The following is a 25,622-nucleotide window of genomic DNA, read 5'->3' on the forward strand; positions in this document are numbered from 1 at the left end:
TAGCCTTATTACGGTTTTTATCTCTCCTCCTTCTATCTAGTATCTCTTAGGTTCTTCCAAGGATCTCCTGGGGGGATTATCATCACCACAGCAGCCTAAGTACCACGGCCTGATGATGATGTCTACCTGAGACTCCGAGCCAAACTCTACAGAGTCCACCCCACGGATCCTTCATCTGCAGCCTTCAGCTTCCTCTTGCCCATTCTCATTCCCCTCCTGAATCCTTCTCACATCCATTCCATTTCTTCAATGAATATTCTAAACCTATTTCAATATCTGGTCCTTAAAACTTGTGAATCATAACTAATAGGCTGACATTACCTTTAACTACAGAATATCTGTCACGTCCTGACCCTGGTAAGATGTAATTTTCTATACTAGTGTAGGGCAGGGCGTGACAGGGGGTGTTTTTGGTTTATCTATGTTTTCTATTTCTATGTTTAGGTTCTAGTTCTAGTTTGTCTATTTCTATGTTGGGATTGTTTGGGGTTGATCTATAATTGGAGGCAGCTGATCCTCATTGCCTCTGATTAGAGATCATATTTAAGTAGGGGTTTTTCTCATTGTGGTTTGTGGGTTATTATCTTTTGTGAGTATGTTTGTTCCTCCTGTGTCACGGTTTGTTGTTTTTCTATTTTCAAGTTATTTATGTATTGCATTAAGTTTCACGTTTAAATATGTAGAACTATGAAAATGCTGCATCTTGGTCCGCTCCTTTAAACAACCGTAACAATATCTCACCACTGTGCGTTTCCGTCTCCTCTCTCTCCTTCATTCCTTTCTCGAGAGCACTGAGCGGGGCTGTCAACAGTTTAATGAAATATGTTTTCTTGTTAAAACATGTTACTATTGATGTTCCCGAACAGATTTTACTTGATTTCCCAAATTACGTACTGGGTAGCTGCAGGAACAGGGTTGGAGAGCCAAACAGTGGTTGATGCATGGAGTGAAATAACTGGAGTAGCTTACCCAGCATGACTGAAAAAACGAACCAGCGGGATTGCGGCCTACATTTGATATTCGAGTGCATACAGATGACATGTATTTTTCCCCTGCCTCTGGTCCATTATCAAATGGGCAGGAACATTCTAAATTGAAATACATTATACTAAAGACAACATTAAATTGAGAATAGTCTGATGGGTGAAAATATGATCCCTTGATGAGAGAACAGCTTATAGTCTCATCATGCAGCCATATATGTTTTGAGTTAAAGACATTCTAAGGCTTTTATCATTCAAAACTAAAATTGCCAAATAACTAAATCTAGTGTATAGGATTTGTTTCAAATCATCTCTTTTTACACTCAACAGCTACTTCATATGCACACTTGCTCTGGAATGGGAAAATGATCCTTTCTATTTTATTCAGTTAAGCTCAATTATATTCTTCTAGCTATTAAATCCATTAATATAAAATAATGGCACGGGACTTATAAGCATATCTTGTCTACTAAATGAACCAAGCCTGCAGCCTATGGCATGGCGTATAGCCAGATAACATATTCTGTTCTTTTGGAATACACTTTCTTCATGTTTCTTTAGACCCACTTAAAATGAATATTGGATTTATTGTGATGGTGTATATTAAATGTATTTATTATACTTAATGTTTTTAGATGTTCCAAAGGCGCGCATCAGTGGCTTGTATGTGGCTTGCATGGGTGGAGGCCTGGAGATTATAAATGTGTTTACGTTATTTAACAGTCAATTACCGTGAGACCGGCAGTCTTTTGCATGACAATAACCAGCTAACAAAACGTTATGACCGCCACAGCCCTACCCATGACCGTATGGCCATGCATCTTCAACTCAATCATCAAGTTTGCTGAAGAGGCCTCCTGGGTGGCGCAGTGGTCTAAGGCACTGCATCGCAGTGCTAGCTGTGCCCCTAGAGATTCTGGGTTCGTTCCGAGGCTCTGTCGCAGGCGGTCGCGACGGGGAGGCCCATGGGGCGACACACAATTGGCCCAGCGTCGTCCGGGTTAGGGAGGGTTTGGCTGGCAGGGATATCCTTGTCTCATCGTGCACTTGTGACTCCTGTGTCGGGCTGGGTGCAGTGCACGCTGACCAGGTTGCCAGGTGTATGGTGTTTCCTCCGACACACTGGTGCGGCTGGCTTCTGGGTTGGTAGTCCTGTATGGCTCAGTTGGTAGTGTTTGCAACGGCAGGGTTGTGGGTTCGATTCCCACGGGGGACCAGTACGGAGAAAAAAATTATGAAATGTATGCATTCACTACTATAAGTCGCTCTGGATAAGAGTGTCTGCTAAATGACTAAAATGTAATGTAAATGTTGGATGTGGAGTGTGTCAAGAAGCAGTGCGGCTAGGTTGGGTTGTGTTCTGGAGGACGCATGGCTCTCAACCTTCGCCTCTCCCGAGTCTGTACGGGAGTTGCAGCGATGAGACAAGACTGTAACTACTACCAATTGGATACCATGAAATTGGGGAGAAAAAAGGGGTAAACATTTTTTTTTGCTGAAGACACAACAGTTACCAACAACGATGAGACAGCATCCAGGGAGGAGGTGAGAGCCCTGGCAGAGCCAAACCAAGATGTGGTTAAATGCTTAAAATGAGAGTCATTTGCCATAACTAAAAACATATGTATGTGTTTGTGGGTGGGAGGGAGTTCCTGAACTGACCTTTCACCGCTAGGGGCCTAACAAGCCGGCTTATATGATTCATCCTAAGACTGTTCACTAATATAAATCTTACAATTACAGTGCCTTCAGAAAGTATTCGTACCCCTTGACTTATTCTACATTTTGGTGTGTTACAGCATGAATTAAAAATGGTTTAAATAAAAAAAGGTATCACCCATATATACACAATACCCCATAATGACAAAGTGAAAACATGTTTTTAGACATTTTAGCAAATTTATTGAAAATGAAATACAGAAAAACATCAAGGAATAGTTTCTGAAGGAACTGTAAATACGTCAACAAATTGTCATTGCCAATTCAATGGACTTCTCAATGTGGAAATGGTGGTACTAGTGGATGGGACATGTCCTCATGGAAGTTAAGATTTTTTAATACAATACCCTAGTGATTACTCAACCATTTCCACAGCAGCCATTTGGAATAGGGCAGAATGTTTTTCTGACTGGGTTCCCCGTCCGTCTGTAAGTGTCTGTGTGAACGTGAAGCAGGCGTGAAGCAGGCCATGGTCATTCCAGTAATTGAAAAAGCCTGAAACGACTTTCCTCTTATTCCCCCCTGCTTGACCATGCTTCACATTGGAATAACACGTGCATGTCTACTCGTACTCACTCTCTGCGTGGTCTGCAGAAAGGTGTTCACGGTTTTCAGGGATACAGTATTTTCAACTTAACTTGCGTTTCCCCTGAAAAACGGATGTGGGGACTCCACTCAGGCGTGTTTTTACGGCTGCTACGTTAAGTTAACTCGTACTAAACATAGGAAAATGTATGTTAATCATGCTGCCGCAGTTTAGTAGCGGATGGCCTAGTCAGAAAAAAATACATTCTTTGAAATTGCTTTCACATATGCCTCTAGCCCTGCCATTTCATAGGCCTTCACTCTAACTGACTGGAACGAGTGTGTGTGTGCATCTGTGTGTGTCTGTGTGGATTTGTGTGTTTAGCATCTGGAATATCTACTCTTGTGTAACTATCCCGCGAGACAAAAAGTACAAAGAAAACAGTAGAAACCCTTGACACATGCCTAGACTAGGCCCACTGCTCAAAACCCCCATAACCCCCACTCACACAAGCCCAGCAGGGCCAAGTCCCATCAATCCTACCAGCAGACTAAACCATTGTGTCCAGTCAGTGGAAAGCACCCCACACAGAGCACATCGCTTCATTCCAGTCTGACACTGCTCTTACAGCCTCGATGAGTCAATGGTGAATTGAGAAGTAGTAGTGAAAAAAAGTGCCAATTATATGAAATCTGTTATCAAATCTAATATTAGCTTTATCACCATTATTTGTATGTAGTAGACACACACCTACATTTAAAAACAGGAGGAATATAACTAACAAATGGAGTCTTGTTAGCAACAGAGCCTTTCCAAGAATCCCAATTTGTCCCCTAGCCGCTACCCCCTAGGCCTAAGCAGTCCTGAAAAATAAGTCTGAAAGACTTCACATTGACTTCCACATCTTGCTGTTGCCTCACCTCATTTACACTATGATAACAACAGCACATAAGGCCAGGGTTGTTTATGAATGCAACATGCCAAGCATGGATGAAAACATGAGAAACAACATCATTGCTTGCTAGCTACGCATCACAATTCGGGGAAAGTCCTAAACCTTGAGGGATTTGGGACAGCTGTCGTACATGTGAGACGTTAGGGAAGGCAATAAAGAAGGACATTCAAATCAAATTGTATTAGTCACATGTGCCGAATACAACAGGTGTAGGTAGACCTTACTTACGAGCCCCTAACCAACAATGCAGTTTAAAAAAAATATATATATATTTTTTTTAATATATACATTAACGTTCACAAGTTTGGGGTCTGTCACGTCCTGATCAATATAAGTTGTTATTTTCTATGGTAGAGCGGTCAGGGTGTGACAGGGGGTGTTTAAGTGTTTGTTCTATGTTTTTTATTTCTATGTTGTAGTTCTAGTTTGTCTATTTCTAGGTTGGGATTTATTGGGTTGACCTTCAATTGGAGGCAGCTGGTCCTCGTTGCCTCTGATTGGAGGTCATATTTAGTAGGGGTGCTTCTGCATGTTGTTTGTTGGGTTATTGTCTTTAGAGTAGTGTGTTGTCCTCTCTGCGTCACGGTTTGTTGTTTTCCTATTTTCAAGTTATTAAGTGTATTGCATTCAGTTTCAGTTTTAATAAATATGTGGAACTACGAAAACGCTGCATCTTGGTCCGCTCCTTATAACAGCCGTGACAGGGTCACTTAGAAATGTCCTTGTTTTTGAAAGAAAAGCACTTTTTTGTCCATTAAAATTGATCAGAAATACAGTGTGGACATTGCTAATGTTGTAAATGATTACTGTAGCTGGAAACGGCAGATTTTTTATTGAATATCTACATAGGTGTACAGACGCCCATTATCAGCAACCATCACTCCTGTGTTCCAATGGCATGTTGTTAGCTAATCCAAGTTTATTATTTTAAAAGGCTAATTGATCATTAGAAAACCCTTTTGCAATTATGTTAGCACAGCTGTTGTGCTGATTAAAGAAGCAATAAAACCTTCTTTAGACTAGTTAAGTATCTGGAGCATCAGCATTTGTGGGTTCGATTACAGGCTCAAAGTGGCCAGAAACAAAGGACTTTCTTCTGAAAGTCGTCAGTCTATTCTTGTTCTGAGATATTGAGGCTATTCCATGCGAGGAAATTGATCTCGTACAACGCTGTGTAGTACTCCCTTCACAGAATAGTGCAAACTGGCCCTAACCAGAATAGAAAGAGGAGTGGGAGGCCCCGGTGCACAACTGAGCAAGAGGACAAGTACATTAGTGTCTAATTTGAGAAACAAACGCCTCACAAGTCCTCAACTGGCAGCTTCATTAAATAGTACCCGCAAAACACCAGTCTCAACGTCAACAGTGAAGAGGCAACTCCGGGACGCTGGACTTCTAGGCAGAGTTGCAAAGAAAAAGCCATATCTCAGACTGGCCAATAAAAGGAAAGGATTAAGATGGGCAAAAGAACAGACACTGGACAGAGGAAGATTGGAAAAAAGTGTTACGGACAGAGAAATCAAAGTTTGAGGTGTTCGGATCACAAAGAAGAACATTCGTTAGACGCAGAAAAAATTTAAAGATGCTGGAGGAGTGTTTGACGCCATCTGTCAAGCATGGCAATGTGATGGTCTTGGGGTGCTTTGGTGGTGGTAAAGTGGGAGATTTGTACAGGGTAAAAGGGATCTTGAATAAGGAAGGCTATCACTCCATTTTGCAACACCCATGCCATACCCTGTGGACGGCACTTAATTGGAGCCAATTTCCTCCTACAACAGGACAAAGACCCAAAGCACAGTTCCAAACTATGCAATAACTATTTAGGGAAGAAGCAGTCAGCTATATATATTCTGTCTATAATGGAGTGGCCAGCACAGTCACCGGATCTCAACCCTATTGAACTGTTGTGGGAGCAGCTTGACTGTATCGTACGTAAGAAGTGCCCATCAAACAAATCCAACTTGTGGGAGATGCTTCAGAAAGCATGGGGTGAAATCCTTTCAGATTACCTCAACAAATTGACAACTAGAATGCCAAAGGTCTGCAAGGCTGTAATTGCTGCAAATGTTGGATTCTTTGACGAAAGCAAAGTTTGAAAGACACAATTACTATTTCAATAAAAAATCATTATTTTTAGCTTGTCAACATTTTGACTATATTTCATTTTGCAACTAATTTTATGTATGTTTTCATGGAAAGCAAGGACATTTCAGAGTCAATGTGCGGGGGCACTGGTTAGTTGAGGTAATATGTACATGTAGGTAGAGTTATTAAGGTGACTATGCATAGATGATAACAACAGAGTAGCAGCAGTGTAAAAGAGGAGGGCAATGCAAATAGTCTGGGTAGGCATTTGATTAGATGTTCAGGCGTATTATGGCTTGTGGGAAGAAGCTCTTTAGGAGCCTCTTGGACCTAGACTTGGCGCTCCAGTACCGTTTGCCGTGCGGTAGCAGAAAGAACAGTCAATGATTTGGGTGGCTGGAGTCTGACAATTGCTAGGGCCTTCCTCTGACACCGCCTAGTATAGAGGCCCTGGATGGCAGGAAGCTTTGCCCCAGTGATGTACTGGGCCGTACGCAGTACCCTCTGTAGTGCCTTGCGATTGGAGGCCGAGCAGATGCCATTCCAGTCAGTGATGCAACAAGTCAGGATTCTCTCGATGGTGCAGCTGTAGAACCTTTTGAGGATCTGAAGACCCATTCCAAATCTTTTCAGTCTCCTGAGGGGGAATAGGTGTTGTCGTGCCCTCTTCACGACTGTCTTTGTGTGCTTGGACCATGTTAATTTGTTGGTGATGTGGACACCAAGAAACTTGAAGCTCTCAACCAGCTCCACTACAGCCCCATCGATGAGAATGGAGCGTGCATGGTCCTCCTTTTCCTGTAGTCCACAATCATCTCTTTTGTCTTGATCACACTGAGGGAGAGGTTGTTGTCTTGGCACCACACGGCCAGGTCTCTGACCTCCTCCCTATAGGCTGTCTCGTCGTTGTCGGTGATCAGGCCTACCACTGTTGTGTCATCTGGAAACTTAGTGATGGTGTTGGAGTCGTGCCTGGCCGTGCAGTCATGAGCGAACAGGGATTACAGGAGGGGACTGAGCACGCACCCCTGAGGGGCCGGCGTGTAGAGGATCAGCATGGCGGATGTGTTGTTACCTACCCTTACCACCTTGGAGCGGACCGTCAGGAGGTCCAGGATCCAGTTGCAGAGGGAGGTGTTTAGTCCAGGGTACATAAGCTTATTGATGAGCTTTGAGGGCACTATGGTGTTGAACGCTGAGCTGTAGTCAATGAATAACATTCTCACATAGGTTTTCCTTTTGTCAAGGTGGGAAAGGGCAGTGTGGAGTGCAATAGAGATTGCATCATCTGTGGATCTGTTAAGGCGGTATGCAAATTGGAGTGGGTCTAGGTTTTTTGGGATAATGGTGTTGATGTGAGTCATGAACAGCCTTTCAAAGCACTTCATGGATACAGATGTGAGTACTACGGGTCGGTAGTCATTTAGGCAGGTTACCTTAGTGTTTTTGGGCACAGGGACTATGGTGGTCTGCCTAAAACATGTTGGTATTAGAGACTCAGACAGTGAGAGGTTGAAAATGTCAGTGAAGACACTTGCCAGTTGGTCAGTGCATGCTCGCAGTACACATCCTGGTAATCTGTCTGGCCCTGCGGCCTTGTGAATGTTGACCTGTTTAAAGGTCTTACTCACATTGGCTAGTGCTCTCATGCATGTTTCAGTGTTATTTGCCTCGAAGCGAGCATAGAAGTAGTTTAGCTCGTCTGGTAGGCTCGTGTCACTGGGCAGCTCTCGGCTGTGCTTCTCTTTGTAGTCTGTAATGGTTTGCAAGACCAACCACATCCGACGAGCGTCAGAGCCAGTGTAGTACGATTCGATCTTAGTCCTGTATTGACACTTTGCCTGTTTGATCGTTCGTCGGCGGGCATAGCGGGATTAAGATTGAATCGTACTACGGAGGGCATAGCGGGATTTCTTATAAACTTCCGGGTTAGAGTCCCGCTCCTTGAAAGCGGCAGCTCTAGCCTTTAGCTCAGTGCGGATGTTGCCTGTAATCCATGGCTTCAGGTTGGGGTATGTACGTACGGTCACTGTGGGGACGACGTCATCAATGCACTTATTGATGAAGCCAATGATTGATGTGGTGTACTCCTTAAATTTCTTCGGAGGAATCCCGGAACATATTCCAGTCTGTGCTAGCAAAACATTCTGGTCCGACGGCCCCATCACCGCCTAATACATGTTCCTTGTTGGCCAGCCAAATATGCATCAACCCTTCCTCCCCTCGCTCATTTTTCATTGACATTTTAGTCATTTAGCAGACGCTCCTATCCAGAGCAACTTAAAGGAGCAATTAGGGTTAAGTGCCTTGCTCAAGGGCACATCGAGAGATTTTTCACCTAGTCAGCTCGGGGATTCAAACCAGCAACCTTTCGGTTACTGGCCCAATGCTCTTAGACACTAGGCTACCTGCCGCCCTCAAACCCTTCAACTCTTAAACCATCCAACTCCATCTTGTCCCACAGAACTTGAGTTATCTGAAGCTCGAGTTTCCCTTTGTTGTACTGCAGGGAGAATGTGAAGAATCAGATTTTTGGAAACAGACACCTTCACTTGCCTTGTGGAATGCAACATTTGCTCCCCCTGTAGCTGTATATGGACCTCAAAGGCCCAGTTCCATCATGTTGGGTTATTATAACTGGTCGCTAGGCGGTATGTTGAAAATATGTTTGGCCGGGAGCAACAGACACAATCGTTATTGGTGTCTCGCAAGTGTTAGCAGCTGCTGCTTTGCTTTTCAAATGGTAGGACTTCACATCATGTCTTGTCATAACTCATAAGTACTTGGGGGAAGACCTGCAATAACTCAGGGCAAGAAGAACTCATCAAAACCTGCAATGACTTTACACTCTTAGAGCTGATTTCACAGATTAAGGCTAGTGCTAGACTAAAAGGCACTTTCAATTGAGATTCTCCGTTGATCTTGTTTTGAAGTCCAGCACCAGGCTTAATCTGGGTCCAGGAAACTGGCCCTAAATGCTTGATACACCAGAGAGTCCTCAAAATAGTTCATATTGCACGGTGCTGGTGTGTCTCTGCCAAGATCAATGCTGAAATTTCAACATTCACGATCATGAAGCGTAATTAAAGATGTTATAGATACTGTAGGAAGGATCATTAATTATGGCTTTATCCCATTAGCGGGATTGATATGACGACAGCCAGTGAAAGTGCAGGGCGGCAAATTCAAAACAACAAAAATCTCATAATTAGAATTCCTCAAACATACAAGTATTATACACCATTTTAAAGCTTTACTTCTTGTTAATCTAGCCACAGTGTCTGATTTCAAAAAGGCTTTATGGCGAAAGCAAACCATATGATTATGTTAGGTCAGTGCCTACACACACAAAAACACAGCCATTTTCCAGCCAAAGAGAGGAGTCACAAAAAGCAGAAATAGAAGGAAAATTAATCACTAACCTTTGATGATCTTCATCAGATGACACTCATATGAAATCATGTTACACAATACATGTATGTTTTGTTCGATTAAGTTCATATTTATATCCAAAAATCTCAGTTTATGTTCAGTAATCTTTTGCCTCCAAAAACATCCGGTGATTTTGCAGAGAGCCACATCAATTTACAGAAATACTCATTATAAATGTTCATGAAAATACAAGTGTTATACATGGAACTTTAGATAAACTTCTCCTTAATGCAACCGCTGTGTCAGATTTCAAAAAAGCTTTACCGAAAAAGCAATAATCTGAGTACGGCGCTCAGTCACAAAAACATGCCATACAATATATCCGACATGTTGGAGTCAACAATAGTCAGAAATAGCATTATAAATATTCACTTACCTTTGATGATCTTCATAAGAATGCACTCCCAGGAATCCCAGGTCCACAATAAATGTTTGTTTTGTTCGATAAAGTCCATCCTTTATGTCCAAATACCTCCTTTTTGTTCGCGCCTTCAGTTCACAAATCCAAATTCAGGACGAGCATGTCAGACAAACTCAAAAATGTCCATTAGAGTTCGTAGAAACATGTCAAACGATGTATAGAATCAATCTTTAGGATGTTTTTAATCGTAAATCCGCAATAAAGTTTCAACCGGAGAAATCCTTTGTCTTCAGAAATGCAATGGAACTGAGGTACCTCTCATGTGAGTGCGCATGCCTGAGGCTCATGCCCTGCTGGCAGTGTTCTGACTCCAGTAGCTCTTATTCATTCCCACTTCACAGTAGAAGCCTCAAACAAGGTTCTAAAGACTGTTGACATCTAGTGGAAGCCTTAGGTAGTGCAACATGACCCCACAGACACTGTAGTTTGAATAGGGAATTAATTTAAGTCCTACAGACCACTTTCTGTTTGGATTTTTTCTCAGGTTTTTGCCTGCCATATGAGTTCTGTTATACTCACAGACATCATTCAAACAGTTTTAGAAACTTCAGAGTGTTTTCTATCCAAATATACTAATAATATGCATATCTCAGTTTCTGGGAGTGAGTAGCAGGCAGTTTACTCTGGGCACGTCAGTCATCCAAGCTTCTCAATACTGCCACCATCCATAAGAAGTTAAAATAACTGCAAGGAAAAATCAGGAGATAACTCATGTGGATCCTCATTACATACATCCGAATTTCATAATAAAACTATACATCATACGATACGGTTTGTAACCCGGCCCCATGGAATATCCCTCCACATCGAGGCACCACAGCATGCTCCTCCCAGCTGACCCTCTGAGAGCCAACTCCCCAGGCCTCTTGGCGATTGGTTCCACGTGTGGCATGCCATTATCCCCCAGCTGTACATGCAGCATTACGTGAGCCGCCAACCTTGTTTAATCATGGTGTTAGTTAGCTAATGATAAACAAGGCTTCCTGCCCACCTCCAAATGTTTTGGTCTGAAGAGAGAAGACCCCATTAGATGGCTTCATTTAGTACATTTTTTGGCTTCATTCTTTGGCTTCTTGGAGGAAGGAACCGAGGACAAACAGATCTATACAAAGCAGGGACCAAATATCACACAACGACTCCTGCTAATATATACAACACTAGCGTAAACATATGCAGAGAGATTCTCATTACCTACACACCACCACCGAGCTGATCTAGTTCCATTGTTAAAACATGGCTAACACTGACCAAAGAAGGTCACCATGAGGCGGCACTAAAGAAATGTTGACATCACTTACAGGAAATATTGTGGCTAGATGTCAGGGGTCAAAGGTAAAAACACAGCTCTGTGTGGGTCTGGCATGCTCTGCTTGGATAGATGAAAGCAGGGGGTTAACACATACAAGGAGAATCTGCCTGGAGCAGAGCTGAACAACTGAGAGGATTTATAAGGGCTAAATGCTAGGAGACACTTGAAAGTTCCAGCATGAAGTGAGATGGAAGAAATGGTCATAGGCTAGTATATCATGACGTTTAAGTTTTGCTTAAATAACAAAAAATGTCTGTGAGTCTGAAACGATTATCAAGAGATGGAGAGAATTCAGTGTCTACTTTTACCACCAAAGGGGCATCCATTTAGCTGAAATTATGGAAAGACAACTTTTAGTCAGCTGCAGTACTGATGTTTTTATTATGGACAACCTATCATTTGTGGTAAAAGCTTAATATAATTGCCCAATCTGTGTGGTCTTGTGTTCCTTTTTGACAGCTAACTAGTGTAAACCACACACACACACACACACACACACACACACACACACACAAACAACAAACAAGCCTTCGATAAGCAGAGAACCCCCAAAACACCCATAGACCTTGTCTGTGAGTTTAATTTTAAAAGTTGAACTTAGGGACAGGATAGAGCATACCAAGATACTGTAGGAGTAAATATTTTTGGGAAATATTAATAACTGAATTAGCATGTAGCACAGTTGTGTCTGGTTGGGTCAAGTTACATAAAGACATATTGACAAAGTTGGGTCAGGGCATGACCTGGTTGGAAACCCTGCATAGAATACCACTTCATCCCAGGAATGAATGGAAGACAGGAGCTACTTGTTCCTGTTTCTGACCCAAGGTCAGGCTTGGTGAAGAGGCAAAACGACACATTTTCCCAGTCCACTACCCTGCTAGTTGAAAGACTCTGGTCAGTCCAAGAAAATATTTACATAGTGTGGACAGTTATCTGTAATAACACCCATAGAGATGTAAATATAAACAGGGCACAAATAAACAGCGGGAGGGCGCCGTTTGTAAGTCCAATGTTCATGTATAGCAGACATAGTATAAAAAGAACCGTGTGAAGTTTGAGGATAGGGATTCATCTATTGAACTAGGTTTTCCCATTTAGATTCCAAGCCAGAAGCTTATGAATCATTTATGAAGAATGTCATTTTATAAAGGGTGTATGAAGGCTTCATTAAGCCTTGAAAGTAGTAGTTCATTTCATGACCACATCTCCTATTCCAATGCCTTTCTTCCTCCCTTTTCCTCATACTTTCTCATAGAGTTGATCGTTAATTTCATGAGAAAGATACACAGGGATCTGAGAAGTTCTCCAGGGTCTTGTTATCTTATGAAGTCGAGTGAAAACAGACACTGGAGAAGAATCCACTGAAATTTGAACACTGCCAATTCTCTAGTCTAGCGCAGTCAGTGGCATTTGACTATCCTGCTGCTCTCAACTGCTAACTGTTAAAGTTATAAACCACAGATTGGCCTCTCAGTTTTAGATGCATTTAACTCATATTTAATTTCAAACGCATTCAAAGGAAACACAAACACTATTGGTTGAGCTAGGCTCACATAAACGGCCATAGTCATGTTATTCCTTGCTGTCTGTATGGCGGACGGCAGGAGTTTTAGATTAGTGTTCAAGTACTCTATGCTAAACCAGGAATGCCCCCCCCCTTCCTTTAGCGCTATAAACCCATGCAGACTTTCCATCCGAGCACAGAGGTGCTCTCATCAACATGATGGGGTGGTATTCCCTGTGTGTGTGTGTGTGTGTGTGTGTGTGTGTGTGTGTGTGTGTGTGTGTGTGTGTGTGTGTGTGTGTGTGTGTGTGTGTGTGTGTTTCATCCCCTATGTCGTCATCTCCTCCGTACCAGTCAGTGGGGTCTGGGTCTCTGTGAGTCAGCTGGTAAGCATCCCAGACACCAGAGAGGGGCAGAGAGGGGTTCTCAACTGGGCCGTCACCATGGTTACGCCAGAAAGAAGGGCCTACTGTGGTAAAGTTCTCAGGCCACAGACGGACCATAGCACGCTGAGCTCAAATATATCTCGTTTCCTGCTGTAGGCGAATGTGAGCGCACTAGCGGAAGTTTAAAAATGTGGCCTACTTGTGTCACGTCTGTTGGCGTTGTATGATGTCACGTTTCCTTGTCTACTGGGTGGGATCCCCTTTCATCGTCTGGTTCCATTCACATTTTCTCTCCTGAGCAAGTCTCAACCTAAAATACTTTCTCAATGTCACTGTTGCCTGATAGGTTTAATTTAACATGTTCAAGCTCTGGTTTGTTGTTAACCTTATGTAGATGTTTAAAGTCATTCTAAATAAGTGAAACCGAAATAAACAGTATTTGCAGAATTGCAAAAACTGCTTCTTTCTGTGAATTCAGGGCACTCTAAGTCAAAAGTCAAAGTCAAAACTTAGTGTGATCCCTAAACTTAGCTAAGGCTACAGCTACAGTCAAACTTGAGTTAAACTAAACTCAAGGATTAGTGTTGTGTACAAGCTGATTAAAGTCACACAGACACCCTCTCAATGAATAAACATTACCAAAGATATGTGTCTCTGTTGGTGCTATGTGGACTTTCTCTATAGGAACTCGTGTTTGATTTAGCCTTAGTTACAATCACAGTCCAGACCTTTTATGGGAACCCAAACTTGTCTGGATGGAATGTGAAATCATTTCTCATGAATATCTCATATAGGATTACACAGACATCCTCCTATTTTCTACCCTTCTACCTACCTTCCTCTCTACCCTTCTACCTCCCTTCCATTCTACCCTTCTACCTACAAATCAGCTGGGATAGACAATCTGGACCCTCTCTTTTTAAAATTATCCACCAAAATTGTTGCAACCCCTATTACTAGCCTGTTCAACCTCTCTTTCGTATCGTCTGAGATCCCCAAAGATTGGAAAGCTGCCGCGGTCATCCCCCTCTTCAAAGAGGGAGACACTCTAGACCAAAACTGTTATAGACCTATATCCATCCTGCCCTGTCTTTCCAAAATCTTTGAAAGCCAAGTTAACAAACAGATCACCGACCATTTCGAATCCCACCGTACCTTCTCCACTATGCAATCTGGTTTCCAAGCTGGTCATGCGTGCACCTCAGCCACACACAAGGTCCTAAATGATATCACAACCGCCATCGATAAAAGACAGTACTGTGCAGCCGTCTTCATCAACCTGTCCAAGGCTTTCGACTCTGTCAATCACAGCATTCTTATCGGCAGACTCAACAGCCTTGGTTTCTCAAATGACTGCCTCGCCTGGTTCACCAACTACTTCTCAGATAGAGTTCAGTGTGTGAAATCGGAGGGCCTGTTGTCCGGACCTCTGGCAGTCTCTATGGGGGTGCCACAGGGTTCAATTCCTGGGCCGACTCTTTTGTTTGTATATATCAATGATGTCGCTCTTGCTGCTGGTGATTCTCTGATCCACCTCTACGCAGATGACACCATTATGTATACATCTGACCCTTCTTTGGACAATGTGTTAACAAACCTCCAAACGAGCTTCAATGCCATACAACTCTCCTTCTGTGGCCTCCAACTGCTTTGAAATGCTAGTAAAACTAAATGCATGCTTTTCAATCGATTGCTGCCCGCACCCGCCCACCCAACTAGCATCACTACTCTGGACAGTTCTAACTTAGAATATGTGGACAACTACAAATACCTAGGTGTCTGGTTAGACTGTAAACTCTCCCCTTCCAGACTCACATTAAGCATTTCCAATTCAAAATTAAATCTAGAAATGGCTTCCTATTTCGCAACAAAGCCTCCTTCACTCATGCTGCCAAACATACCTTCGTAAAACTGACTATCCTATTGATCCTTGACTTCGGCAATGTAATTTACAAAATAGCCTCCAACACTCTACTCAGCAAACTGGATGTAGTCTATCACAGTGCCATCTGTGTTGTCACCAAAGCCCCATATACTACCCACCACTGCGACCTGTATGCTCTCGTTGGCTGGCCCTCGCTACATATTTGTTGCTCACTGGTCACCATAGCAACACCCACCCATAGCACGCGCTCCAGCAGGTATATTTCACTGGTCACACCCAAAGCAAATTCCTCATCCGGCCACCTTTCCTTCCACTTTCCTTCCAGCCTTTCCTTCCAGTCCACTGCCAATGACTGGAACGAATTGAAAAAAATCACTATAGCTGGAGACATATCTATCTCCCTCTCTAACTTTAAGCATCAGCTGTCAGAGCAGCTTACAGATCACTGTACCTGTACACAGCCAATGTGTAAATAGCACACCCAACTACCTCATCCCCATATTGTTATTTATCTTCTTGCTCTTTTGCCCACCTGTATCTCTACTTGCACATCATCATCTTGTCACAATCTTCACCTTCATCTGAAGATATGTTGAAATCGCTGTCGGAAAAAGTGGACCAATATGCAGCGGATTGCGTGCTCATCATAATTTATTATAATGTGAACACCACGAACAAAAACAAGAAAACAATGACCGCCAGGAACAGTATAGCAGGCTACACACGTATAGCAGTGCTAAAACAACTACCCACAAACAACAAGACCAAACACACCCTAATATATAGGACTCCCAATCAAAGGCAACTAGAAAACACCTGCCTTCAATTGAGAGTCCATACCCCAATTAACTAACATAGAAAGAGAACAGATAGAAAACCCATAGAAACACAAACATAGAAAAGAAACCCATAGAAAAGAATACATAAACTAACTACCCTCTGCCACATCCTGACCAAACTACAATAACAAATAATCCTCTATACTGGTCAGGACGTGACACATCTGCACATCTATCACTCCAGTGTTAATGCTAAATTGTAATTATTTTGCCTCTATGGCCTATATTTGCCTTACCTCCCTACTCTTCTACATTTGCACACACTGTACATAGATCTTTCTATTGTGTTATTGACTGTACGTTTGTTTATGTGTAACTGTGTTGTTGTTTTTGTGGCACTGCTTTGCTTTATCTTGGCCAGGTCGCAGTTGTAAATGAGAACTTGTTCTCAACTGGCCTACCTGGTTAAATAAAGGGGAAATAAAAAATAAAAACCTCCCTTCCTCTTTCTTTCTACCCTTCTACCTCCTGTTCTCTCTACCCTTCAACCTTCCTTCCTCTCTACCTTTCAACCTTCTTTCCTCTCTACCCTTCTTCCTCTCTACCCTTCTACCTCCCTTCCTTTCTACCCTTCTACCTCCCTTCCTCTCTACCCTTCTACCTCCCTTCCTCCCTACACTCTCGAAAAAAATGCTACCAAAACCGTTCTTCAGCTGTCCCGATAGGAGAACCTTTTTGGTTCCAGGTTGAACCCTTTTTGGTTCCAGGTAGAACTCTTTTGGGTTCCATGTAGAACCCTCTGTAGAAAGTGTTCTGCATGGAACCCAAAAGGGTTCTACCTGGAACCAAAAAGGGTTCTTCAAAGGGTTACCTTATTGGAACAGCCTAAGTACCTTTAGTGGTTCTAGATAGCACCTTTAAGAGTGTACCTTTCCACCTCCCGCCCTCGCTATATTTCCCACTCCCTCCTTCCTTACCCTTCCACCTTCCTAACTCCCTACCCTTCCACCTCCCTCCCTGCTCTGCCCTTCCACTTCCCTTCCTGTCTCCAACAGGTTGGAGCACGGAAACTAGGTTTGACGAAAGGGTTTACCGTAAGACATTTCGACACTAGATCCCTGATATCCAGAATTATTTCCCCCTACCTCCTTTCAAATGTTAAACACATATTCTCAGCTATTGCTCCACATCTGTCTTGCATTTCTGTGAAATTGCACCTTAACAGCATCCAACAAAAGCAAAGAAGAAATCATGTATGGTGTGTGTGTGTATGTGTGTTTGTGCAGCCGTGTGTACATAAGTGTGTGTGTCTGTACTTCTATGTGCTAACACGTGTGTTTATGTTTTAGGCTTACCTCCACACTGTTGGTGAAGCTACTGATGAACTTGAAGCCGGGGATGCGTCTCTGGTTACACACCACTCCCACGTCCTCAGAGTGTTTGCAGTCAGACACTCCAAAGCCATTGGACTTACACTGGGCCAGTGTTCTCTCCTGCCCCGAACAGTGTACGTTGTCCAGCCAGATCCGACCTATGAACAATGGGGGATGGAGACACCTCTAATGACCACACATTAATTTAAGGGAACACTCACCAACACCCTATATCAATTTTAAGCTTCAACAGACAACACCTTTGGGTAACACTTTGGGCCAGTCTCATTGCGGACTAAAACATACTTTCAATATACTGTATTTTCTCCATCGAAAATCCAGGACTAGGCATAATCTAGACTGAATAATGGCGCCGGAAGGACGTGGCTGCCGTTTTACGGGCTCCTAACCAACTGAGCTATTTTGTGTGTTTTTTCACATTGCTTGTAACTTATTTTGTACATAATGTTGCTGCTACCGTCTCTTATAACCGAAAAGAGCTTCAGGATATCAGAACAGCGATTACTCACCTCGAACTGGACAGGGGGCAGTATTAGGGGGCAGTATTTTCACGGCCGGATAAAAAACGTACCCGATTTCATCTGGTTACTACTCCTGCCCAGAAACTAGAATATGCATATAATTAGTAGATTTGGATAGAAAACACTCTGAAGTTTCTAAAACTGTTTGAATGGTGTCTGTGAGTATAACAGAACTCATATGGCAGGCCAAAACCTGAGAAGATTCCATACAGGAAGTGCCCTGTCTGACAATTTGTTGTCCTTCTGTTGCATCTCTATCGACATTACAGCATCTGTGCTGTAACGTGACACTTTCTAAGGCTTCCATTGGCTCGCTAAAGCCGCCAGAAAGTGGAATGGGGTGTCTGCTGTCTCTGGGCAAAGTACAGCAGCAGAGTTTGTAAGTGGTCAGCCTGGGAAGAGTGAGACTGGAGATGCGCGTTTACGAGACTTCTCAATTTTTTTTGAATTCAGTCTTTGAATGAATACAACTTCGCCTGTTTGGAATATTATCGCTATTTTACGAGAAAAATTGCATAAAAATTGATTTTAAACAGCGTTTGACATGCTTCTAAGTACGGTAATGGAATATTTTGACATTTTTTGTCACGAAATGCGCTCGCGCGTTACTCTTCGGATAGTGACCTGAACGCACGAACAAAACGGAGGTATTTGGATATAACTATGGATTATTTGGAACCAAAACAACATTTGTTGTTGAAGTAGAAGTCCTGGGAGTGCATTCTGACGAAGAACAGCAAAGGTAACCCAATTTTTCTAATAGTATTTCTGAGTTTAGGTGACCCCGAAGTTGGCGGATGTCAAAATAGCTAGCCGTGATGGCCGAGCTATGTACTCAGAATATTGCAAAATGTGCTTTTGCCGAAAAGCTATTTTAAAATAGGACATAGCGATTGCATAAAGGAGTTCTGTATCTATAATTCTTAAAATAATTGTTATGTATTTTGTCAACGTTTATCATGAGTAATTTAGTAAATTCACCGGAAGTTTTCGGTGGGTATGCTAGTTCTGAACATCACATGCTAATGTAAAAAGCAGTTTTTTTTATATAAATATGAACTTGATTGAACAAAACATGCATGTATTGTATAACATAATGTCCTAGGAGTGTCATCTGATGAAGATCATCAAAGGTTAGTGCTGCATTTAGCTGTGGTTTTGGTTTATGTGACATATATGCTTGCTTGGAAAATGGCTGTGTGATTATTTGTGTCTATGTACTCTCCTAACATAATCTAATGTTTTGCTTTCGCTGTAAAGCCTTTTTGAAATCGGACAATGTGGTTACATTAACGAGAGTCTTATCTTTAAAATGGTGTAAAATAGTTGATTGTTTGAGAAAATTGAATTGTGGTATTTTAGTTGGTTTTGTATTTCGCGCCGTGCGATGCCATTGGCTGTTGGCTAGGGGTTCCGCAGGCGGAACGTCTGTCCTCAACAGGTTAATGAGTCCGACGCAAAGGATTTACTGCTTGTCCGAGACCAGGCCCAAATCCCCGCCACTCGCGTGAAGAAAAGACGGAAATACAGGGGGTAGAGATCGGGGTGCCTAACCCGCCTCTACCATCCATTCTATTGGCCAACGTGCAATCACTGGAAAATAAACTGAACGATCTCCACTCGAGACTATCTTACCAACATGACAGTAAAAACAGTAATATCTTATGTTTCACTGAGTTGATACGGAAAATAATCAGTTGGCTGGGTTTTCCGTGCATCGGTAAGACGAGGGGTGGTGTATCTGTCAATAACAGCTGGCGCTGTTCATTTTTTATTTAACTAGGCCATTCAGTTAAGAAAAAATTCTCATTTTCAATGAAAGCCTTGTTCAGGGGCAGAATGACAGATTGTTTTATTTAATTTTTTATATTATCCTTGTCAACTTGATCTTGCAACCTTTTGGTTAATAGTACAACACTCTAACCACTAGGCTACCTGCCGTTAATGAGGTCTTGAGGTATCGGTCGCCTGAGGTAGAGTACATCATGACCGAGTGGGGGACTGAGTGGCGCAGCGGTCTAAGGCACTGCATTGCAGTGCTATAGGTGTAACTATAGACTCGGGTTTGATCCCAGGCTGTATCACAACCAGCCGTGATCGGGAGTCACATAGGACAGCGCACAATTGGCCCCGCGTCATCTGGGTTTGGCCAGGGTAGTCTGTCATTGTAAATACGAATTTGTTCTTAACTGACTTGCCTAGTTAAATAAAGGTTAAAACATTTTTAAGATAAACTGCAGACCACACTATCTACCAAGAGAGTTTTCATCTATATTTTTTGTAGCTGTCTATTTTGTTTATTAATAACTTTTTTCAGAATTGTGCACTCTCCTCAAACAATAGCATGGTATTCTTTCATCGTAATAGCTACTGTAAATTGGACAGTGCAGTTAGATTAACAAGAATTTAAGCTTTCAGACAATATCAGATATGTCTACGTCCTGGGACATTTTCTTGTTACATACAACCTCATGCTAATCGCATTAGCCTACGTTAGCTCAACTGCCCCGTGGAAGGGACACTGATCCCAAAGAAGTTTTTAAGTTTGCTGACAACACAACAGTGGTAGGCCTGATCACTGACAATGATGAGACAGCCTATAGGGAGGAGGTCAGAGACCTGGCAGTGTGGTGCCAGGACAACAACCTCTCCCTCAAAGTGAACAAGACAAAGGAGATAATCGTGGACAACAGGAAAAGGAGGGCCGAACACGCCTCCATTCACATCGACGGGGCTGTAGTGGAGCTGATCGAGAGTTTCAAGTTCCTTGGTGTCCACATCACCAACAAACTATCATGATCCAAACAAACCAAGACAGTCGTGATGAGGGCATGACAACTCCTTTTCCCCCTCAGGAGACTGAAAAGATTTGGCATGGGTCCCCAGATCCTCAAAAAGATCTACAGCTGCACCATCGAGAGCATCCTGACCGGTTGCATCACCGCCTGGTATGGCAACTGCTCGGCATCCAACCGTAAGTTGCTACAGAGGGTAGTGCGTATGGCCCAGTACATCTCTGGGACCAAACTTCCTTCCATCCAGGACCTATATACTAGGCGGTGTCAGAGGAAGGCACAAACAATTGTCAAAGACTCCAGTCACCAAAGTCATAGACTGTTGTCTCTGCTACCGCACGGCAAGCGGTAGCAGAGTGCCAAGTTTAGGTCCTAAAGGCTCTTTAACAGCTTCTATGCCCAAGCCATAAGACTGCTGAACAATACATCAAGATTTGGCCACCCTGACTATTTACATTGACCCCTCCCCCCTCCTTTGATTTTAGACTGCTGTTACTCACTGTTTATTATCTATACATAGTCACTACCTACATGTACAAATGATCTCAACTACCCTGTACCCCGCCCATTGACTCGGTACCGGTACCCCCGTATATAGTCTCGGTATTATTATTTTATTGTGTTACTTTTTATTAAAACATTTACTTTAGTTTACTTAGTAAATATTTTTGTAACTCTATTTCTTGACCTGCATTGTTGGTTAAGGGCTTGTAAGTAAGCATTTCACAGTAAGGTCTACACCTGTTGTATTCGGCACATGTGACAAATAACATTTGATTTGATTTGATTTGAATCTGGGTCCAGGACCTTAATAAAGTGGGCATGAGATTGCTCAAATCCATTTTTAAAGGTTTTAAAAAGCCCAGTGCAGTCAAAAATTTGGTTTCCAGTGTTTTATATATATTTTCACACAATTAGGTTGAAATAATACTGTGAAATTGTAAAAATTATGATAATGCTGTTAAAGTGTAAGAGCTGTTTGAAAAGGCAACCTGAAATTTTGTTAATAGCCCAATAAGAAAGAGAGTTCCAAACCTCTCTGCCAATAACAGCTAGTTATTGGCTCCCTACTTAGACCACTCCCAGACAGTCCACTCCCTACTTAGACCACTCCCAGACAGTCCTAGCAAAATTCTTTCTTGAGAAATTGCTCTTTGCTAAAAATATATTTTTGTTTCTTTTGACCATTTTATTTGAAAACAATCACGGTAAGGTACTTAATTGTTACCCCAAAATTATTTGATATTGAGATAAAAACTGTGTTGGACCTTTAACTTATATCATGACAGTTCATGACAACTCACCTTTTCACTTAGGTTAGACTGACCAAATTTGACCATTTCATGCAAGATATGTGTTACAGAATTTATGTTGCCATCACCTGTCAACAAATGTGTATGGCTCTTTAGACTAATCAAAATGGTCTAATCAATCACAACAGACCTTTACAACCACATTACATTGTTGGAATCCAATCCAACTACATGGTGGGGATCATCAGTCAGTCTGCTCTCCAACTATGTGTTCCAGAACAGTCTGAATCAGTGGTGTGGGATGAGGGAAACTCAGACACTGGAGAAGCTGAATATGAGCCACAACAATAAATGTTACTTCTTAGCTAATACTTACAACATGAGTTCAGGGGCTGCAGGTAGCCTAGTGGTTAGAGTTTTGGGCCAGAAGGTTGCTGGATCGAATCCCCAAGCTGACAAGGTAAGGTTGTCATTCTGCCCCTGAACAAGGCAGTTAACTGTTCCCAAGTAGGCTGTCATTGTAAATAAGAATATGTTCTTAACTGACTTGCCTAGTTAAATAAATCGTATCTATACATCCTTTCCTGGCAGGAAACACCCAGCAGATAACATTTTGATAACTCAGCCTTTTGTGATTATAAATGCTGCAAAAAGAAATTGCTCTGGGGATGTTGGGCGGATATCCACACCTATTCCTATGTTACCTATACTGGCTGCGACAAAAGCCTAGCTTTCCCAGCTTTCCCAACTCTCCAGTCTACATAGTTCAAGATCAAGAAACCCTTTGGGCTGCACATGTAGTGAACATTATATGACTTCTATCTCAGCAGCTCAAAACAGAGTCATATGTTCCATGAAAATCCCGTAACTAATGCAGCACGTTTCCCCTGTCTGGGACCGTAATCCCTCAAAAACCACTGTTTTACCCATTGATGTCTAGCTAGCTGATACACACCAATCCAACTTTGTGTGGGGAAAATGACTGGAAAATGGAAACACTAAGCCAGACACATAGACATAATCTCATCATCCCCCTTGTCTTGTAAGAATATCTCTAGAATTGTCATGAGTCTAATGACTTTCCCAACTCCATAAATCTGATTGAAGGTTGCAAATGGAACAGTATTGAGATGTATGGAGCTCTGGCTGCTCTCTATAAAAGCCAGATGAAAAATGTTATTAACCCAACCTCCCATTGACAAAGACTCATGCGTTCCCATTGAGACATATCCTCGTTAATCCTAATCATAGCCCCTGCAAAGAGGGTCATACTATATCTCATCTTTCTAATTTACCTGGGTAATAGAAAAGGTCTCTCTGGAATACGTTACAAGAATGATGATCATTCTAATTCCAAATATTGGACCACTCCATGCTACAATATGCTGGACCCAATTCTTGTTGCAGTCTGTCATTGATTCTCAAAGGAAACAAATGTATTTTTTCATATATTTCACTGAACTATCTCTTTAATTAAGTCTTAATGGTCAAAGTGGATTTCCAATTACAACATGTTACTGAACTATCCCTTTAAGCCCCTACTCCTTTGTGTTCCTTACCTTCTCCCTTGCCGTACTTGGAGGATGGGGACCAGGACACGGCCTCCACGTAGCCCAGCTCTCTGCACAATATGTTGGCCGCATGGATAGAGAAGTCGTCGTCGCATACCGTGCCCCACTCGCCATTGTAGTAGACCTCCACCCGGCCCTCGTAGTGCTTGCGTTTGTCCCCTGCCAGACGCAGCTGGATGATGGGGGTGCCAGGGGGAAGCTCAGTGTCCGAGTGGGCCTGGCATAGTGCCCACACACAGAGTAGCGTGGCTAGGCGACACAGGAGAGGGCACCGAGACGGCATGGTTCGGAATGGGCAGGGAACTCACCGCACTGTATGTAAACTGGAGGAAGGAGACACGGACAAGAATGACCAATGAATGACTGAAATAAGCAAGGTAATGTATTTAGGAAACTTGAAGACTGTATTGTGCTATGAGTTGCTGAAATGAATGGAATCATATTTGAATTCAAAGTTGAGTGTGAAGGGATATTCATGTATGAAAAGTGTTTTTGTCTTTTTACATGTTTTAACGATTGAGCGACCTCCGAACCGATTGAATATCTGATACCAACAGAAAACGGAAGCTCATTCAATGGACCAGCTACAGCTTGTGTGGTGAGTGGTTTGAGTCACACGGTCAGCATGTTTGTTGCATTTCATCAGCCAGAAATAAGAGTCTTCTTATGTTTTGACATTATCCTCAATTGTCAGTCATCGAGCAGTCATTAGAGACTGGCTATCTGGCAGACATTCAGCCTCACGGGCTTCTCCAACTACCTAGACCTCACCACAATTCCAGGGTGGACTGAGGATTGGGTATGGTGTAGAGGTCGACCGATTATGATTTTTCAACGCCGATACAGATTATTGGAGGACCCAAAAAAGCCGATACCGATGAATCAGCTGATTTTTTAAACATGTATTTGTAATAATGGCAATTACAACAATACTGAATGAACACTTATTTTAACTTAATATAATACATCAATAAAATCAATTTGGCCTGAAATAAATAATGAAACATGTTCAATTTGGTTTAAATAATGCAAAAACAAAGTGTTGGAGAAGAAAGTAAAAGTGCAATATGTGCCATGTAAGAAAGCTAACGTTTAAGTGCCTTGCTCAGAACATGAGAACATATGAAAGCTGGTGGTTCCTTTTAACATGAGTCTTCAATATTCCCAGGTAAGAAGTTTTAGGTTGTAGTTATTATAGAAATTATAGGACTATTCTCTCTATACGATTTGTATTTCATATACCTTTGACTATTGAATGTTCTTATAGGCACTTTAGTATTGCCAGTATAACAGTATAGCTTCCGTCCCTCTCCTCGCTCCTTCCTGGGCTCGAAACTGCGTTACCCATGCAGAGCAGGGGGAACAACTACTCCAAGTCTCAGAGCGAGTGAAGTTTGAAACGCTATTAGCGCGCACCCGGCTAACTAGCTAGCCATTTCACATCGGTTACACCAGCCTAATCTTGGGAGATGATAGGCTTGAAGTCATAAACAGCGCAATGCTTGAAGCATTGCGAAGAGCTGCTGGCAAAACGCACGAAAGTGCTGTTTGAATGAATGCTTACGAGCCTACTGGTGCCTACCACCGCTCAGTCAGACTGCTCTATCAAATCATAGACTTAATTATAATATAATAAACACACAGAAATACGAGCCTTAGGTCATCAATATGGTCGAATCCGGAAACTATCATCTCGAAAACAAAATGTTTTTTCTTTCAGTGAAATACGGAACCGTTCCGTATTTTATCTAACGGGTGGCATCCCTAAGTCTAAATATTCCTGTTACATTGCATGAAAAAAATGTTTAAAAAAAACAACCTTCAATGTTATGTCATAATTACGTAAAATTCTGGCAAATTAATTCGCAACGAGCCAGGCGACCCAAACTGTTGCATATACCCTGACTCTGCGTGCAATGAACGCAAGAGAAGTGCCACAATTTCATCTGGTTAATATTGCCTGCTAACCTGGATTTATTTTAGCTAAATATGCAGGTTTAAAAATATATACTTGTGTATTGATTTTAAGAAAGACATTGATGTTTATGGTTAGGTACACGTTGGAGCAATGACAGTCCTTTCTCGCGAATGCGCACCGCAT

At 42.3% G+C, this 25,622-nt stretch overlaps 1 protein-coding gene across 1 annotated transcript in view; it reads right to left on the reverse strand.

Moving 5' to 3' along the window:
• LOC115150385 (lysyl oxidase homolog 2A-like) overlaps positions 1-25,622 on the reverse strand; it is a 67,870-nt gene that overhangs the window by 40,383 nt on the left and 1,865 nt on the right. Inside the window, exons 2-3 of the mRNA XM_029693623.1 lie at positions 23,510-23,844; positions 17,343-17,518 (exon numbers count right to left, since the gene is read on the reverse strand). Coding sequence (XP_029549483.1) covers positions 17,343-17,518; positions 23,510-23,804 — 471 coding nt within the window. The 5' untranslated portion in view covers positions 23,805-23,844. The remainder of the gene's footprint in view (positions 1-17,342; positions 17,519-23,509; positions 23,845-25,622) is intronic.

Source organism: Salmo trutta, chromosome 16, assembly GCF_901001165.1.
Source record: "Salmo trutta chromosome 16, fSalTru1.1, whole genome shotgun sequence".
Classification (NCBI taxonomy): domain Eukaryota; kingdom Metazoa; phylum Chordata; class Actinopteri; order Salmoniformes; family Salmonidae; genus Salmo; species Salmo trutta.